General features: G+C 41.8%; 2 protein-coding genes across 2 annotated transcripts; both read left to right on the top strand.

Moving 5' to 3' along the window:
* The first annotated feature begins 299 nt into the window (after positions 1-299).
* Positions 300-1,415, top strand: LOC139133675 (paraneoplastic antigen Ma1 homolog). Its single transcript, XM_070700429.1, has one exon. It carries the CDS (start codon positions 300-302, stop codon positions 1,413-1,415), a length of 1,116 nt encoding a protein of 371 aa, XP_070556530.1.
* Positions 1,416-7,178: 5,763 nt separating this feature from the next.
* LOC139133673 (uncharacterized) lies at positions 7,179-7,892 on the top strand. The gene has a single exon (XM_070700427.1). It carries the CDS (start codon positions 7,179-7,181, stop codon positions 7,890-7,892), a length of 714 nt encoding a protein of 237 aa, XP_070556528.1.
* Positions 7,893-18,139: the final 10,247 nt, after the last annotated feature.

Here is an 18,139-nt window from a genome sequence, read left to right as displayed (position 1 = left end):
GTCAGAGAGGAGGCTTCCCTGCATATGGCCAGCAGCGATGGAGCATCTTACCGCTGGATGAAGGAGGCACCGGAACCTATAAAGGAGGATTTGGGTGATTGGCGGACGGCAATCAAGACTCCACCACCGTTGACCCCAGCACAATTGGCTGGATTGGACGGCTACGATGACGTAAAGGACAGAGAACCAGCAGATTTCTTTTCACTGCCTACCCCTCCCAGGAATAGTACGCCTTACCAGCCGAAAGAAAGACCCCTCCGCCACGCCAAGCTGGTCCTGATGCTGCTTGGATGGATATGATGGAGAAACTTGTGACTAACCTGCAACCAAGGACTAATGAGTCTGGGTGGTATCGTAAACTGAGAGTTTTCTCCGGTAGGCTGCCAGTACCAGTAAATGAAGATGACTATGAAAGTTGGGCAGATCAAGCAGAGCAAATGATCAAAGAGTGGAATGTATCAGATGCAGAAAAGAAGAAACGTATTGCTGAAAGCTTAACCGGACCTGCTATGAACACTATTAGGTCATTGACCCCAGCACCCAATTTGACAGTACGTGATTACCTTGATGCCCTTGAGGGTTCGTATGGCACAAGACTTACCCCCGCCGAGTCTTTGAAGGCATTTCAGTCGTGTTATCAGAAAGCAGAGTGGTCACATTCTCAGTATTTGCAGGAGTTACAGACTCTTTTGCGACGAGCAATACGACAAGGCAGTGTCAAAGAGTATGAGGCCGATTACCTTCGCCTGAAACAGTTCACCGATGGAGTGTTGTACAATGAAAGCCACTTGTCATCGTTGCAACTCGACACAAAGCTCAGCCACCCGCCAGGTTACGTCGAGTTAATGCAGATGGTAAGGAAGGAGGAAGCACGTCAAGAAGAGAAAGCTAAGAAAAGAGCCCATGAGGGGCCAACGCCGAGTGCCAGTACAAATTACACCGCTATCTGTGATAGTTTTGAAGCAACCGCAACATCGGCACCAGTGGTAAAGCAATCATTGGATAAGTCGGATATACAGCAAGTAGTTCAGCAGGTAATGGATCAGATGATGAAGGGAAACGACAACCAGCCACCCACACAGCCAGCCTCGAGTAACAACTGGTCAACGCCAACTAGTCAGCAACGACCCCGTCAGCAAAATCGCAGGAGGAGAGATCAGAATCAGTCCCAAGTATCGAAACCAGCCTCCACCCCAACACCAGAAACATCGACATCAGCAACGGAGTCATTGAGTTCTAACCCAGCGGGATTTGATATGTTCAAGAATTTGAACTTTTGCTTTAATTGTGGTTTGGACGGACATACGGAGAAGAAATGTCTCAGAAAGGATAACCCAGACCTACAGCTGGTCAAGCAGAAGTTCGCACGAGCATTTTTTGACTTGAAGGGAAACTTCCGGGGACACCTACAGTAGAGGGGCCAGTGGATGTCCAAGAAGAATGTAGCCCCACTAATACCCACGAAGAAAGGAAAGACAAAATTGACGACATCGCACAAGTTAACGAACATTCCGTAGCCAGTAAACCACTACCTGAAGGGCTGGTAGGTGATAGTATGACTACAGAAGTGTTCGTTGATGGAATCAGTTACCAGTGTTTACTTGACAGTGGTTCCCAAGTCACCCTCATTTCGCACTCGTTTTATGACAGACACCTGTCTCACTGCTGCCTCAAGCCAATTGAAGACTTGGTAGTCCGTGGAGCAGGTGATCAAGTGGTTCTGTACTATGGGTACATCACAGTATCCATTCGGTTCCCCAAGGAAGTAGCGGGAGTGGAGGAGACTTGTGAAACACTTGCATTAGTTAACCCAGACCGTGACCAAAGTGGAGACGTGCCAGTGATTTGCGGTACCAACACTAGTATATTTCATAATATGGCCCATAGATGTAAAGAAAAAGCGGGAAAGCATTACCTGAAGAAATTACTGATGGCAGCCCTCTTCACTGAAGCGTACAAAAGGATAGTTGCCTTCTACAAGTGTGGTCATGATGGACGGATCAACCCTGTTAGGCTAGCAGGGAAGACACCCGTTACTATACTGAGTGGAAAGACAATGCCATTGCATGTATAGGAAGAGGAGTAATTGGATTGCCAGAAACTACCGTGTTGGTGGAAACACCACCCAAGGAGGATTAATAATAAAGAGCAGTGTAACTATCCTCCTGCCAGGGAGTACCCACGAGTGAAAGTCATTGTATATAATGAGACAAGACATAACATAACCATCATGCCAAGACGTGTTGTCACTACGGGTTTTTTGCCAGCCCATTTGTTCCACGCGTAGTCGTCCTAATGAATTATTCATGAGTCCACTACGGCAGCGACACGCTGTCTCATAGACATTGACGCCCGACATAAATATATAAGGCTATTGCCGCCGTTTCACGCTAGCATTGTCCTAAAGATTCTCTAAATATATAGTATACATATACATGAAAACGTATATGTAAGTATTTTACTTACACATGAAATAAATTACGAAAATTCTGCCAAAATTATGCTGACACAGACAAGCGGTTATGTCCGAATCGCGTACAGCAACACTGCTAATTAAGCCCTGAAACCAATTCGTACCAGAAAAGTAGAGCGTAATTTTAAATTCGAAAACGATACGATTTTTGTTACGATGAACATCCGAACGACTGTGTCTTTTCTTCCATTTCGTGCGAAAAATGAAAAAATTGAACCGGCGAGTTTTAGGTATTGCAAGTGCGGATGAATGATGCGAAAAATTCCCATAGTAAACAATGGTTTTTGCGCCGTCGTCGTACATTGTGGATCGCTTGCTTCAATTTTTTTAATGTTTCATTCATAAATACAAAATTCACACCTGAGACCTTGAGATGCCGTACTACAATCGTATCGTTTTCGATTTTTAAATATATGCTTTGATTCTTGTGATTTTACTCTTGAACCGCCGTCTGTAGTTCGACAAAAAACACATTGCCCGCGCCCCATAGGAAAACAATGGCATCTACTATCAGCAAATTCATGGCCACTATCGTGCCGATCACTTGCTTCAATATATTTATTTCATCAGCTACGAATGTAAAAATCTAAATCCGTAATCTTTAGATGTCGTTCTACAATCGTATCGTTTTCGATTTTTAAATATTGGCTTAATTATTTGTATTTTTACATTTTTACCGCCTTATGTTGTTCGGCAACGCACATACTCGCGCCCCATAGAAAACAATGGGCGCCGATGATCTATACCGTGGCTAAATTCTTCGCCGCTATCCTGCCGATCGCTTGTTTTAAAATATTTATTTCACCCGCTTTGAAGTTAAAAATCTAAATCTATAATCTTGAGATACTGTACTACAAGGGTGTTATTTTCGATGTTTGGATATTCCGTTAGTTTCGTGTAAATTTACATTTTACTCTCGTGATTTGGCGACGTACGCGTACGTTACTCTCTCCCGCACCCAGTACAATACGATGGCATTTTTACCGGCTATAAATTCTTCGCCGCTACCGTGCCGATCGCTTGCCTCAAGATACTTATTACTTCAGCTATGAATGTAAAAATCTAAATCTATAATCTTAAGATACTGTCCTACAAGGGTATTATTTTCGATGTTTTGCTGTTGCGTTGGTTTTATTTAAATTTACATTTTACTGTCATGATTCGGCGACGTAATTTATTACTCCAAAGCCCATACAAATACAATGGCATATTTACCGGCTGTGATTATTCACCGGTCCCGAGTCAATCGCTCGCTTGGAGATTATTATTCCTTCAGCTATTGACTTTAAAAAATACACAAATAATCTTGATGTTGTTTACTTCAATTGTATGGTTTTAGATTTTTGAAGTTTTGCTTTAATTTTTTAAAGTTTACATTGTTACAGACGCAAGTAATTCAGCGCCTTACATGTACTCTATAGATAACAACGGCGTTTTCACCGGCTGCAATGCTTTACCAACCCCATTTACATCTCTCGCCTCTTTATGCTTATTGCTGCCACTATGTAAATAAAAAAATACACATATTATCTGGAGATAATATGCTCCCATTGTGTGGTTTTCGATTTTTGAATGCATACATAATTTGTTCATTTTTTTGCATTTGTATTGCTGGTGTTCGGCGACATCAACATACGTTGCGCGATATTGTAAACATTGACTGTATAATCAGTCTGCAGGTGTATTTCAATAATCCGACATATCTTGGGAAGTATATCTAGCAAAAAGAAATACAGCAGTATCATTTTCTACTTTTCGGCTCCTGTATTTACAGCTGTTTTTAGATATATAAGTACTATAACTCGATAATTGCAGCTTCTCTTTCTGGGCGCCGCCATCTTGAAAAATCTGTTGCTATTGACGATAGCAATGGCAGAGCTTAAACGATGGCGGCGCTGCACTGAACAATTAGAAGGCCTTTTTCCCCGTAGTGTGTTGCGGACTTAGTCTTACCAGAATGGGTGCGGCCCATACAACCCAATGAACTTATACCCGAACCAGAACAAAAGGGCTCTGAGGGGAATACTGAGTGCGGCAGTTACCAAACGAAAGTGACAGCACAGGACAGTGGTAACAAGAAGGACGATGAAGCGGACTTCATTGTTGACTTTGGTGACTCCCCGCTTAGTTATGAGGACAAGGTCAGAATCAATGAGAAGCTAAAGCAACGACGGCATGTGTTTTCGCAACACGATTGGGATGTAGGACACACATCGGCCATTGAACATCGCATTCCTCTGAGTGACCCGACCCCTTTTCGAGAGAGGTCACGGAGAATCGCACCAGCGGACTTCTACGATACGAAGCGCCACATCCAGGAATTGTTAGATGCCGGTATAATAAAGGAGTCGAAGAGCCCATATGCTTCGCCTATTGTGCTTGTGCGAAAGAAATCGGGTGCGATACGTATGTGCGTGGACTATCGGACTCTGAACACGAGGACGATACCCGATCAGTACACGGTACCTAAGATACAGGAAGCACTCGATTGCCTAAATGGGTGTACATGGTTTCATGTGCTGGACTTGAAATTGGGTTATTATCAGATACCCATGGCGGAGGAAGACAAGGAGAAGACAGCTTTTATATGTCCCCTTGGGTTCTACCAGTTTGAACGGATGCCCCAGGGAATCACCGGAGCACCCGCCACTTTTCAGAGACTGATGGAGAAATGTATGAGTGATATGCACCTGATTGAACTATTGATATACTTAGATGATTTGATCATATTTGGCAGATCGGTTGACGAAGCAGAAGACAGACTAATGAAAGCGCTGGACTGATTAGCTGAGTATGGATTGAAATTATCACCCGAGAAGAGTCTTCTTTTCCAGAGGACAGTCACCTAAGTTGGACATAAAGTTGATGAAAATGGCGTGAGCCCTGACCCCAGCAAGATAGAAGCTTTGAAGAATTGGCCCACCCCAAAGAATATTAAAGAGCTAAAGACATTTCTCGGATTTACAGGATACTATCGACGCTTTGTTGAGAACTATGCCCAAATTGTCAAGCCAATGAATGACCTGACTGCTGGGTATATCCCTCCGAAGTTGAGAAAGAGGCTAGGGAAGTACAAGGACAATGATGGCGTACCATTCAGAAGTGCTACAGAACCATTTGGCGATAGATGGACGCTAGAGTGTCAAAAGGCCATGGATAAGATCATCGAACTACTGACAAATGCTCCAGTGTTAGCATTTGCAGACCTATCCCGACCATTTATACTGCATACGGATGCCAGTCTGGATGGCCTGGGTGGAGTACTGTACCAAGAACATGATGGCCTGCTTAAACCAATCGCCTTCACCAGCCGAGGACTGACAAAAAGTGAAAAGAGATATCCAGTGCATAAGTTAGAGTTCCTCGCCTTGAAGTGGTGTGTCACAAGCAAGTTTCATGACTATCTGTATGGGACGAAGTTCAAAGTTGTTACTGACAACAACCCGCTGACTTACGTCCTTACCACAGCAAAGTTAGATGCTATGGGACACAGGTGGTTAGCTGCCCTGGCGGCGTATGATTTCACACTACAGTATAGAAGTGGCTAAGCAAACACGACGCTGATGCGCTGTCTCGCCATCCCAATGCTGACATGCCCGACGACCAAGAATCACTAGATATGGAAGAAAAGATAAGACGGCTGAGAGAACGCGTTCTAGGAGTTGATAAACAATCAGATGAAATTATGACCAGAGAAGTGATAGGTGCCATTACCATGAGCCATGGTATCACAAGACCCACTACAGCCAATGTATGTCAGCATCGCGTTCTGTCCTGCACATGTACCACCGAAGTTGACAATAACCAGCACCACAGTAAGATTGAATCACCCGCACTTGTTGAAACAGTGGCCATTTCAGCAGCTGCATTGCCGAAACCGTATTACCAGCTACAATACTATGGTGAAAAACCCCCTGGAACCTCTGTCTCCATGGTAGCAAAACAGAAGGATTGGTTTGCCTTGCAAAGAAATGATGAAGTGTTGAGTGACGTGATAGGCTACATTGAAGACGAAAAGAAGAAAGTAGACTTGAAATCACTTCCTGATGAAGTCAAGATATTGCTTCTCTAGACAAAGAAACAGGCTGTTTCTGTGGGATAGAGTATTGTTCTGCAAGACTAGAATTAATCATGGAAAGGAGACTAACCAGCTGGTATTACCGACCAAGTATCGGGCACAAGCCATGGAAGCCTTGCATGATGACATGGGTCATATGGGAGTCGACCGAACTTTCGATCTCCTCAGAGCAAGATTCTACTGGCCAAGAATGAGAGCAGATGTGGAAAGAAAGTGCCAGACTTGTAGTAGGTGTGTACAGAGAAAACAGCTGCCACGCCGCGCTGCTCCAATGACTAACATCTTCTCCAGCTGCCCAATGGAATTAGTCTGCATCGATTTTCTGACCATAGAACAGGACAGAAGTAACACACAGAATGTACTAGTGGTAACTGATCATTATACTAGATATGCTCAGGCGTACCCGACTAAAGATCAAGAAGCAAAGACGGTGGCAAAAGTTCTGTGGGAGAAGTTCTTTGTGCATTATGGACTACCAGCCCGTATCCATAGCGACCAAGGACGCAGCTTTGAGAACAGACTCATAAGAGAACTACTGAAAGTGGCCGGTATACGCAAGTCCCGAACAACCCCATATCACCCTCAAGGGGATCCGCAGCCAGAGAGGTTTACCGTATGCTGCTGAACATGCTAGGAACATTAAACACCAAGGAAAAGCAGCACTGGAGTCAACATATCAGTTTCCTGGTGCATGCTTACAACTGTACCAAGAATGATGCCACTCAGTTCTCACCGTATTACCTCATGTTTGGAAGAGAAGCCAGACTACCCATTGATCTCTGTTTTGGTGTTAGCCCAGATGAATACACCAAACATGATTACCTGCAGTACGTCGAGGACTTGAAAAGCGGACCTAAAGGAGCATATGAATTAGCTGAGAATGAAGCAAAGAAGAAAGCACTCACCAACAAGAGACGCTATGACAGCAAGGTGCGTGGTAGTGATCTGCTTGTGGGAGACAGAGTACTAATACGCAATGTCGGGTTGATAGGCAAACACAAACTGGCCGATCGCTGGAAACCTGATGTGCATGTTGTTGAGAAGAGATTGGATGACAACTTGCCCGTGTATGTGGTAAAACCAGAAACTGGAGATGGGGTAGAACGGACACTACATAGGAACATGCTACTTCCTATTGGCTATTTGTCCGCCTCAGAACCAGAAGAGGTTGAAACTAAAGAAAGAAGACCAGTTACTAGACAGTCCGCCAGACAACAGACTGATAAGAAAGAGGAGACAGACACTGATTCAGATATGGAGGAATTGTTTGCCAACCCGCCAATCCCCAAAGCATCACCCATAGTAACTGACGACAATGACAATGACAATGACAATGTATGATAGTGAGCATGCGTGCGTGAGTGCTTCACGAACTCTACAACGTGTTGAAAGGTCTCAGTCAGAAAAATGTAACAACTTAGCCGGCTATTGAACCACTCTTTTTTGGGAGTGGAGATTTAGCCGACTGGTTCTGTCTCAGGCCTCTCAGCTAGGCGACTGATGCCGTATGTTGTGGGTTCGAATCCGATTGAAAACTATCCGTATTTTCTATCCTGGGTCGGTAACACTGCTGGTGGACAGAATTGTCCCCGAGGTTATCGTTCGCCCAGTTAAAGCGATGAAATTCGTTTCTTCGCTTCGATAAAGTGTGTATGTGCGATGTATGATAGTGAGCATGCGTGCGTGAGTGCTTCACGAACTCTACAACGTGTTGAAAGGTCTCAGTCAGAAAATGTAACAACTTAGCCGGCTATTGAACCACTCTTTTTTGGGAGTGGAGATTTAGCCGACTGGTTCTGTCTCAGGCCTCTCAGCTAGGCGACTGATGCCGTATGTTGTGGGTTCGAATCCGATTGAAAACATACCGTATGATATCAGCACCATAGAAACAGCAGCCAACTCTATTGATACACCAGATGTGCCTGATGAAAGAGAAACACGCCAGAGTGAAGTGGAAATTATGCCACAACCACCCAAAGAAGGACGACCAAAACGACAGAATGCTGGACGGCCTGCTGATAAATTGACCTATGACCGAATGGGGGTACAAGCAAATTGTAAATTGCTAAGCCTGCTAAGTCCTACCACTCATGTAATACCTATACCAGGTACTGAGATGTTTCTTGTTTGCAAAGACGTGAATTATGATTAGAGTGACTGACTGTTAAAAACAATAACAGTGGGTTGCATTGACAATGACCTTTGCCCTTTTAAGTTTTTTATGTTTGAAGTTTGAGTCTCATTATATCAATTACCAAAGTAACTTACACCCGGAGTGTGTAAGCATCTGAGGGGAATGTGTAACCCCGGTTACGATTGTAAGTCATGTGATTAGGTCTACTGCGTGTTGTTTGAGTGTGATGACACATGTGTGGAATTTCATTGATAGTGTCTTCACCCACAATGCATTGCAATGCTCTACTGATTTTCACTGCTTGAAGACAGTATTTTGGTGTGGACGTACGTTTAGGAATTATTATCCGTTTTACTACCAAGAAAAAATTCCAAGACAACGTGGTTGGTCTTTTACATGACTGTGATTACAGAGGAGATCCAGTTAATGAATTACTGGTAGACTGCGTGTGTTCCTGTGTGTTCCTATTGTGTGGCCCGAGTGAAGAGCCAAGGAGTGCCTGGAATTTGTTCGAGTCAATCATCAACTCGAGTATTGCTACCAGGGTTGGAATACCAAATCCCCAGGGAGGATCATCTGGAAGGACTCTGTGTGTGTAACGTAGTTTCCTATTGGATAGACTGTCATCGTCATAGCAACAGGACGGACATTGACCTACAACTCAAGGAGAAACCATTGTACAGCCATATGAACAATAGCTAAGTGAATAAACCCTAGACAACAGCCATTTTAGAATTACCTGGAACTTTATTATGGTGGATGAACTTTAGATTTTGCGCCTGGAAATTATTTTCCAGTAATACTGCTATTAGTTTTAATCATTGTAGACCAGTGTTTTATTCTTTTATTATTATTATCATTAGTAGTAGAGATTTTAGTTGTAGTGAAATAAACCTTAATATAAACTGCAACGCAAATTGTACGATAATCATTCTTTCCTGGTTTGTTGATTGTGTGTTATGAACTTGGGTCGGGTTTAATTGATTGGCTAAATTTAAAGTCAGTTTAATTACCCGGTTACATGTATAAATAAAATAAAGAAGGCATCACCATTTTTACTCCTATCCTGACACTCAACCTGCAAGTCAAGCCAACTAATACAGCTGTTGGTGCGCTATCGCCTGCTTCAGCCATCATCATGGGGCCGGCGACGCTTGCCGATCCGTCCAGCTCGCTATTCGCTCAAGACCAGCCACGTCATCATCCCATTGATCACGTTAAGGGCAACCGACCCGCCATTACAGCTACCCGAACCAATCTGGCCACAAGTAATGGCGCCAATCACATCTGGGTCCACCCACCATAGGCAGCGTACCTCACAATAATAACACGGGCAATATGGCCGCACCAATCGTTCAACACACCCGGCCAGCTGGTTACATCGCACCTCTGTGGCGTCAACCGACTAGCTCCAGGCTGACAGGCAACACCTTAGACTCTCCACAGTTGCTGTGCCTTGTTTTGTGCACGCCCACGATGGGCCTGCATTCGAAGACTAACGCTGTGCAGCTGTGAGCACGCCCTAGCAACTGTCGGGTTTTGCAAGTGTATGAATATTCATAAGGGTTGTGACGTCAAAAGAAACACCTATCTAACTGGGCAGAGAGAATATATACTAGTTGCTGGTAGACCTTTTTTACGCGGTAGTTTTTTATTTTTCATTTTTAATATTATTTGGCTGTGGTACTTGTCATTTGTTTTTGATTAACGGATGCTTGGAGTTCTATAAAGTACCCGGATCAGGCAGAAATCCGACCGGTGGCTTGCAAGAACCTCCAGACCCTGGGATTCGCGTTGCGTCTCTGAAGGGTGCGCGAGTGTTCCAACAGGGAAGACTGCGAATGGCAGGGTCTCTGCCAGACTAGCATCACGTCTGAAGCAATACTCCCAGCCGACCTGTTGCTACCATACATCGAACAATCAACACTCAACTCCCTGACTATAAACCTCGGCACAGAGAAACATAGACAGAGTGGTAACGGCTATTGTTTAAGGCGTGAAGCGGTTACGTAAGCAATCCATGTTTGCCTCGCCTCACGAAGCTCTTGGCTCTCTTTTCCAATGAGTGCCGACCATGCACCCTTCGGTAATTTTCGGATTTTCACCAATTGTTAAGCGAAAGTATGTTCGACAAAGTTTGTGTTATTGTTGTCATGTGGTGCTGATCGGAATTGATGTGCTGGCGAAAACGGGAGTGTTTTGAGCTTCAGGAAAGTGAGTTATACCGTTTTAAAAATTCCTCTTATATTTTTATGAATATATAATGAGTGTGTTTGAACCAAATTTGAAAGTCTTTTATCGATACTGTCTGGTTTTACTCAATGGTTTACGGTCAGTCATACTGTCTTTTACACGTGCGTCAAGGAAGGACATGTTTATGAAACTGCTGGCGTGTTATATTTTGATTGGCGTGAAGCAGTGTTTCTGGCCTGAGAGCTCACAAAGTAACTATGGTTGCTACGCGACTGGCAGTACGATGCCATCTCGTCGTATTTTTCGCATAATCTCGTGTAATTATCAACCACAATACAAACAAAGCCTCCAAAAAGTTTAACACCTTTGAAGCTCATTTTAATATAAAAAGCCAATAGTCTACCGAGACGACCATGGAACAAAAGGCATGCAAGTGTTGCCACTCTGTCTATGTTTCTCTGTGACCTCGGTAAGTTCATCATCGAATTAGGTGACTTGTACGGTTATGCCCTGGCCACCAACTTATCCCAGGCTACCAATACACAGGTGGCATTCGATCCATACATCCTTGGCATAGCCACATTCATCACGGTTAAAATAGGAAACTATTGACGACTTTGATATCTGGTTACAGTGCTTCATCGTCTTTTCCTCATATCGAACATTCTACTAACCAAACTTGGCTATCCCCTTGGCTAAGTACCTTCATTTCCTCGCCTCAAAAGCTTCTAACCTTACAAAAATTACCATATATCAAAGAAACATAAAAACACATGATGTATACATCATGAAATATCTTCCATATATCAAAAACACATGTATACATCAAAGACATATCAGAGTGCGAAGATTTGCACATCAAAGGTACATCCAAAATATATTGATGTATGCTTAATGTAGTAAAGATTAGGAACCACGTGTATACATGTATAGATGATGTGTACATGTACACATGTATATACATGACGTGTACATCAAAACCAACATCATACATACATCACACATGAACCAATGTATAAATGATGTGTACATGAAAACCACATCACAATTGCGTTGAGTGCTCCCCAAGCCTACCACATTTCTGATTTAAGTTAATCAAGTCTTTTTCATACAAATGCAAGTGACATTGACTATATAGACTTTGCAAGAGACAAATGAGTTTTGAACATATTACTTGTGCTTCTGTGTGTGTATACTATCAGATGTGACAAAAATTCTTATGTGATACAGTCAAATCGAACACTATCACAATAAGTGTCTTTAAATTTTCCTATTTCAACCTATTTCTAGGGCAGATTTTATAAATTTCAATGTTTGACCCATCATTTAGTATCATCTAAAACCCTCACCTTTAGTCTGCCACATAATCCCTCATTTCAGGGAGTGTCTGATACCAGCGATTGATTGACCCTAATCCGATGACAAAAATTTGGCTGCTAAATCATTATAAGAGGAGAATTTTCCAAAATTTTCAAATTAATAAAATGTTACTATCATATGTTTTTGTTTCGAAAGTTTGTTTACAAAATAGTTTTTCTAGGAGGCCGCAACGTCTCAAAATGAACATATTTGTGTGCCGGGATTGGTAAGAAGCTTAGCTAAGAAGAGTACTTCAACGTAGTATGGTCTATTTGCTTTAGTTTTACGAAAAAAATCGACAATTTTGATCCATATTGCAACTTTAAAGTCATGCTTTATGATGAGAATGACAAAAAAAGAGAAAAATCAAGTTCTTTACATCTCCTTGTGTAATTAATATGGCCAACTTCCAGTCACGTTTTTTGTCAAACGCCATTGGCCAGACAACGTCGAATATATACCCAAATGACGGTTGCATTGGCACATTTAGCCGTATTGTTTATGTAGACAATTAAAAGTATTGTTCAGTTTCAAGGTATTAATAGGTAGGGTTTAGGCAGCAGAATGGACTGCTTGTTGGCTAAATGACGAACATTGGACCGTGACCCAAAAAGCGACTTTAAACTTGAACTGTGCAGAAGATGAAAGTATTATGCTTGGATTTGTCTCTCAAATACCACTTCATACTATTACCACTGTATTGCTACACAAGAGGGAAAGGGATGCAAATTTAACCTGTGACATGCCATGGTGAACCAGTACATTTTTAGCCGATGATGAGGCTTTGTTAGTAAATACTTACGTATTACGTCAGACACTCGACTTCGTCTCGTGTCTGACGCAGCACAAATGACACTCATGCTGATACGACACAAGAACAGGCGATATTGGGTAATAACCTCTAAATGTCAATTTCTACATCGTATCTAAAGTTCGCCGAGGGTACATTACGATACTCACAATCTGCTTTAATGTAGCTACATATCTTATAGACACTTTCAGCTATTTATATTTACTCAGTTTTAGAAGTCCAAAACCCAATAAAGTATACATCTCCTGAAAGCCCTGATATTGGGAAGTATGACCGTGCACAGGACAGAGTCAATTACTTGCATAATGGTCAAATCGGGTTTTCCCGCCTTTAGCGCACATGCTCCAAGATTTCGGCTTGAAATTTGTGCATTGACAATCCTTGGTGATATCTTTCAACATTGTATCAGGGATTTCCTTTTTGGTATTTTTTGTTATGCACTATTACAGGTGTTAGACTAAGATGCTTTTGAATGAATTGTTATTGTCGCGCCATATAATGTGCATGGAAACTCGCAGAAAAAATCGCAGACACTGATTTGAAGAGTATTGCAAAGGCTCATCAATCGAAAATCTTTCAGCAAAACGCTTGTCACATGACTATTGCGCAAATAATGACTCTGTACTGTGCACGGTTGGATTTCCAATATCAGGACTTTCAGAAAATATACTTTATTGGGGTTTGGGACTTCTATAACTTAGAAAAAATAAAAATCTGAAAGTGTCTGTAAGGTATGTAGCTATTTTAGCTGTGGACTGAAAGATTCGTCGCTCGAGGACGCTCCCTACTCTCCCCTCCTCTTCCGACTGGGCGCGGTCTGTCACACGCGGCGTCGAGATGAAGAAATTTAGTCACGCCTACAGCTGTTTCTGGTCGCTAAAATATGTGACGTTTATGCCGAGTGCTGTTGAATATTTCTTGAACTTAGTCCTCTCTCTGCATAATAAGTATGTTGGTCATGGCAACACTGTCAATCAATTACGATTGCGGTCCCCACTCTGTCAGCAAAAGTTGTATAACATTGTAAATAAACATTCACATGTAGTAGGACTTAGTCAGACAGGCAGAAGTCCGATCAGTAACGAGCGAATTTTGCTTCATTGATACATGAATTTTAGCTAAGGTCTGCAGAGCTGACGTCATGGCCTTCATGACCACAAGCCCGCAAGTGCAGGGGCGACCAAAACATTTTTGAGTCTCTAGCCCATGGGCTAGTGTCTCTCAAAAATCATCACTAGCTAACGGGCACTTTTGTGTAGTGACCGTGACTAGCTCAGCCTCAGTTCGTGAAGTTCATGGTTTCACCGCATGCTTTCCAAGTGCAAAACGTGAGAAAAAATTGCGATTGGCATGAAAAATTTTTGCCGAAATTACGAAAGCCATGAACCAAAAATATAACAAGGCATGTACCGATAATCATTTTAGTGCAGTGCATGTATTACCATAACTGTAATGTGATACTCTGTGATGTGCTGCTTACTCCATGTTGTGTATATCTCGGTGTCCTCAATACAGTACTCATCAAAGGTATTCTATTCCTTGATACCCATGTAATAATTGGGGAAATAGATGAAATACAATAACACACAAAGCGTCACATGCTCATGTTTCAAAGTTTTGTTGATCGCGATGTGCGATGCGATGGCAGTTGACTCCTGTGTGCGAAGGCTATGATGAGGAGACTATTTGTTGTAAGGAAGGTGTAAAATGTCATTAAGGTTGATAACATTGTCTTTGATGAAAGAAAGTAATAAAGAATGGCAAAATAATATAAAATGGAGGTTCAAGTGACGGAACCGCAAGTAAAATTAAACCTCATTGCAGTATTATAATCTACGGCCCCTATTTGCTAATAGAAGAGTTGTTATGATGTCATATACGCCATAGCTGTGTAGCTAGCTAACTCGACATCGTATGACGTCGAATCTCTTGGTGACGCTTCGGCGATTGACATTCGTTTTCTCTCTTGACAGGAGCCATTTCATCGCTCACAGCATAGCACAGATAATTTTACAGCAATAATATTGTTTTGATCTTTGACAGGTCTGTGTTATGCATGCTACAAAGACGTACTTACACGGCATTATCCGTTGGAATTTACGTACAACCTAGATGGATGACGTTTTCATGCATAACTTTCTCCTTTCTTTAGTATAAAATTCAAGCTTGTATTTCCCTGAACAACGTTTACTTCATCCCTGAATTGAATTCGTACTTTGATTTTGAACCTGGGTAAAGAATTTCATGTCAGTAAGGCTCGGAAACCGTTTCTATGTTCGCTTTGCTTTTACGCAAAGATGTCTTTTTCATTTAATATTAATTGATTTTGCTAAGAACTCGCCTAATTTACGCTAGCCCGTCGGGCTAGTAGGCAACAATTGTACTTACCTAACGGTATAAATGCTATATCCGTGAGTTTAGGCTGGTCATTGAGTTACCAAAAGCTCAACGAGCTAGTGGATTTGTTTATCCGAGAAGTGTGATACCAACAAAACTGAGGACGTTCTCCCCAAACTTCCATGGGCTTGCCCTTACTTTATGTTCAGCACAATTCTAAGTTCCCCGGGGACTCGTACACTTTCTCACTGCCTCGTGATTCAAAGAACGTCAAAATCACGATCGTTGCTTGGCAGAGTTGTTGCATCACCGTGAATAGCATACTGCGGGTAATTATGCTTTGTCTGCCTGTTGTTGATATTACAGGAAATAGGCGGAGTCATATGCTAATGTTTGATCATGCACTTCGCTGGCTGCATGGGCGTAACATAGACCTCAAAACTGCCAATGAATTTCTTGACGAGATCTAATTGGTCGCAACAAAATTCTGTTACCCGTAAGAAATGTTAACAGACCACTTCCATTTGTGAGAGGGGATCGTAGAAAGCGCCCTCAAGCGACAGATCTTTCAGTCTACTTTGATTAAGAGGTCAGTGAAGTGAATTACACTCTCGCTGCATTCGTTTTTTGTCGTTCAGTGTACGTTGAGCTGTTTAGATTATGTTTCAGTTTCTTCAAAGATAAATCGAATTGGTTCATGTTACAGTGGTACTCACTTAGTCGAATTCCAATAATCATTTGGTCGTATTCAGTTCTTTTCTTGTCATCGCCGTTGGTTAAATGTTTGCTCTTCGTCTTCGTGCAGTTTGCTCTGTACTCGTCGGATTCTCGCAAACTGTGAATTTGCCTGGTCCCACATCTTGGTTTCCCCTTTCGTTCACTGTGCATATCATCCTTCGGTATGTTCTAACGCTCGGTGTTGCCTTTTCTTACTAAAAGTTTGCTCTGTATATCCTGATTCTCCACCATGTATTACATTTGTAATACTGTCCACGATTGTCTGCCATCGGGATGTTGCGATGCGATTGGTCGTTTGAATATATGAACAGAATAGCTTTAGGTGCTCGGTCCTCAGAGTTTACTCCCATTTATTTCATACGTGTAGAAATAACATGTCGTCAGAGATAGACAATTCACTCTAACGCCGAAATATGTACGATACACATCATCAGTAATACAATTTGAGGCAACGTTTATAAACGGCTAGCGAATACATTTGTTAGTGGATGTAAACGATCTCTTGGAGACAAATCAGCATATTTGGTAGGAAATAATTACCAAATGAATCATAGTGATTATATGCTTAATGTAAATTTGTACGTTAATGTAACTTTTCAATTTGTTTAAAATTTTGAACAGATAATCAAGTCTAGCTGTGAGTAGATATCTTTGCCCACTCAGATCTAATCTAACATGTCATCAGGCTTACTTGAATTTGCCTTTGCTCTCCACTTGCCCGAAAAATTACTACCAAAAATGCACAATAAAAATAACTCTCAACTGATATGATCACAAAACAAAAATCATGACCAACGAATAGATTGTTCAAGGTTGTCAACAATGTACTCCCAAAGACTATACGTCGAAAAACTATCCGGAGACAATAAATTTTCTCCTCCTGTCCTTGCCCCTATGTCTTTGCTTTTACGTCTGTTTTCCACTCTAAATCTCAACGTTTCTTCCTCCCGCTCAGCTGTTTGATCTAAGTATTGATAGCTATCTCCAAATGAATCAATGAAGTCTCCTTTTATTGATTAATGTTTTTGTTGCGCTTGGTTGATTTTCAAGCTCGGCCGGAGAACAAAGTATATTCTGATTTTCAGTATGAAAGTTGTTTTTTCATTGCAAAGGTGTTAATTGAATAAAACTTTGATTCCTGTATTCATATGGGGCTAAAACATAATCCAATCGACATATTTGTCGGTGTATAAACTGGCAGGCATCTGCCTCGATAATCGACAAAACGACATTCTTTGAGATAATGGAGAGGGATCCCGACAAGAATGTTGGGAAAATAGCAGCATAATAAACCAAAAATATGAATACCATGCATCTTCTGACTCTGGTAAAGAGAATACGCAAGGCAAGGAAACAAGATGTCCAGTCATCAAACCTGATAGAAAATATAGGCGTAATCTTCTGTATACGATGACTACAAACGATGGTAAACATATCTCCATGCCATCTTCATCCATTCATTCAAATTGACTGCAAGATACAATTGTTGGTTGATAGTAACACAATGAGACGCGTTTTATATCATTATGCAATTAAGTCAGTAGGTAAGTTAGTAGGTATGTCGAAAGTGAAGGACTTTCCCTGTACAAACCTCCGACTACGATATCATAAAAGTTCAGTTTTGAAATTCATGGCTGCTATCCTTATGTTAACTCTATGGGATTTTTTTTATTTTCTCACAAGTCCAAATACCTATCCCCGATGCATATTTTACTGTCATATACACTATAATGTAGTAATGTTTATATCTTTGACTCCCTATTTTGTTGCTTCTACCTCTTCAGCTCGCAACAGTAGTAATGGAAACAGAGGCAACTTAAAGTTTACAAGATCCGAGCCGAATCGAAGCCGACATACTCTGTCTTTAACCTTTTCTATGAAGCTGTCACACTCAGCCAATCGAGTAGAGGTTGAATCACAGTCTCAATTTGAAGAATAAAATCTTGAAAATATATCAACGCACTTTGACTGTAAATGAAAGTTGGTCAGTCTTCAACTTGTGACACATTGTTGCTT

The sequence above is a fragment of the Ptychodera flava genome, chromosome 5 (assembly GCF_041260155.1).
Source record: "Ptychodera flava strain L36383 chromosome 5, AS_Pfla_20210202, whole genome shotgun sequence".
Classification (NCBI taxonomy): domain Eukaryota; kingdom Metazoa; phylum Hemichordata; class Enteropneusta; family Ptychoderidae; genus Ptychodera; species Ptychodera flava.
The sequence above is the reverse complement of the archived record's forward strand: the minus strand, read 5'-3'. Positions and strand labels throughout refer to the sequence as shown.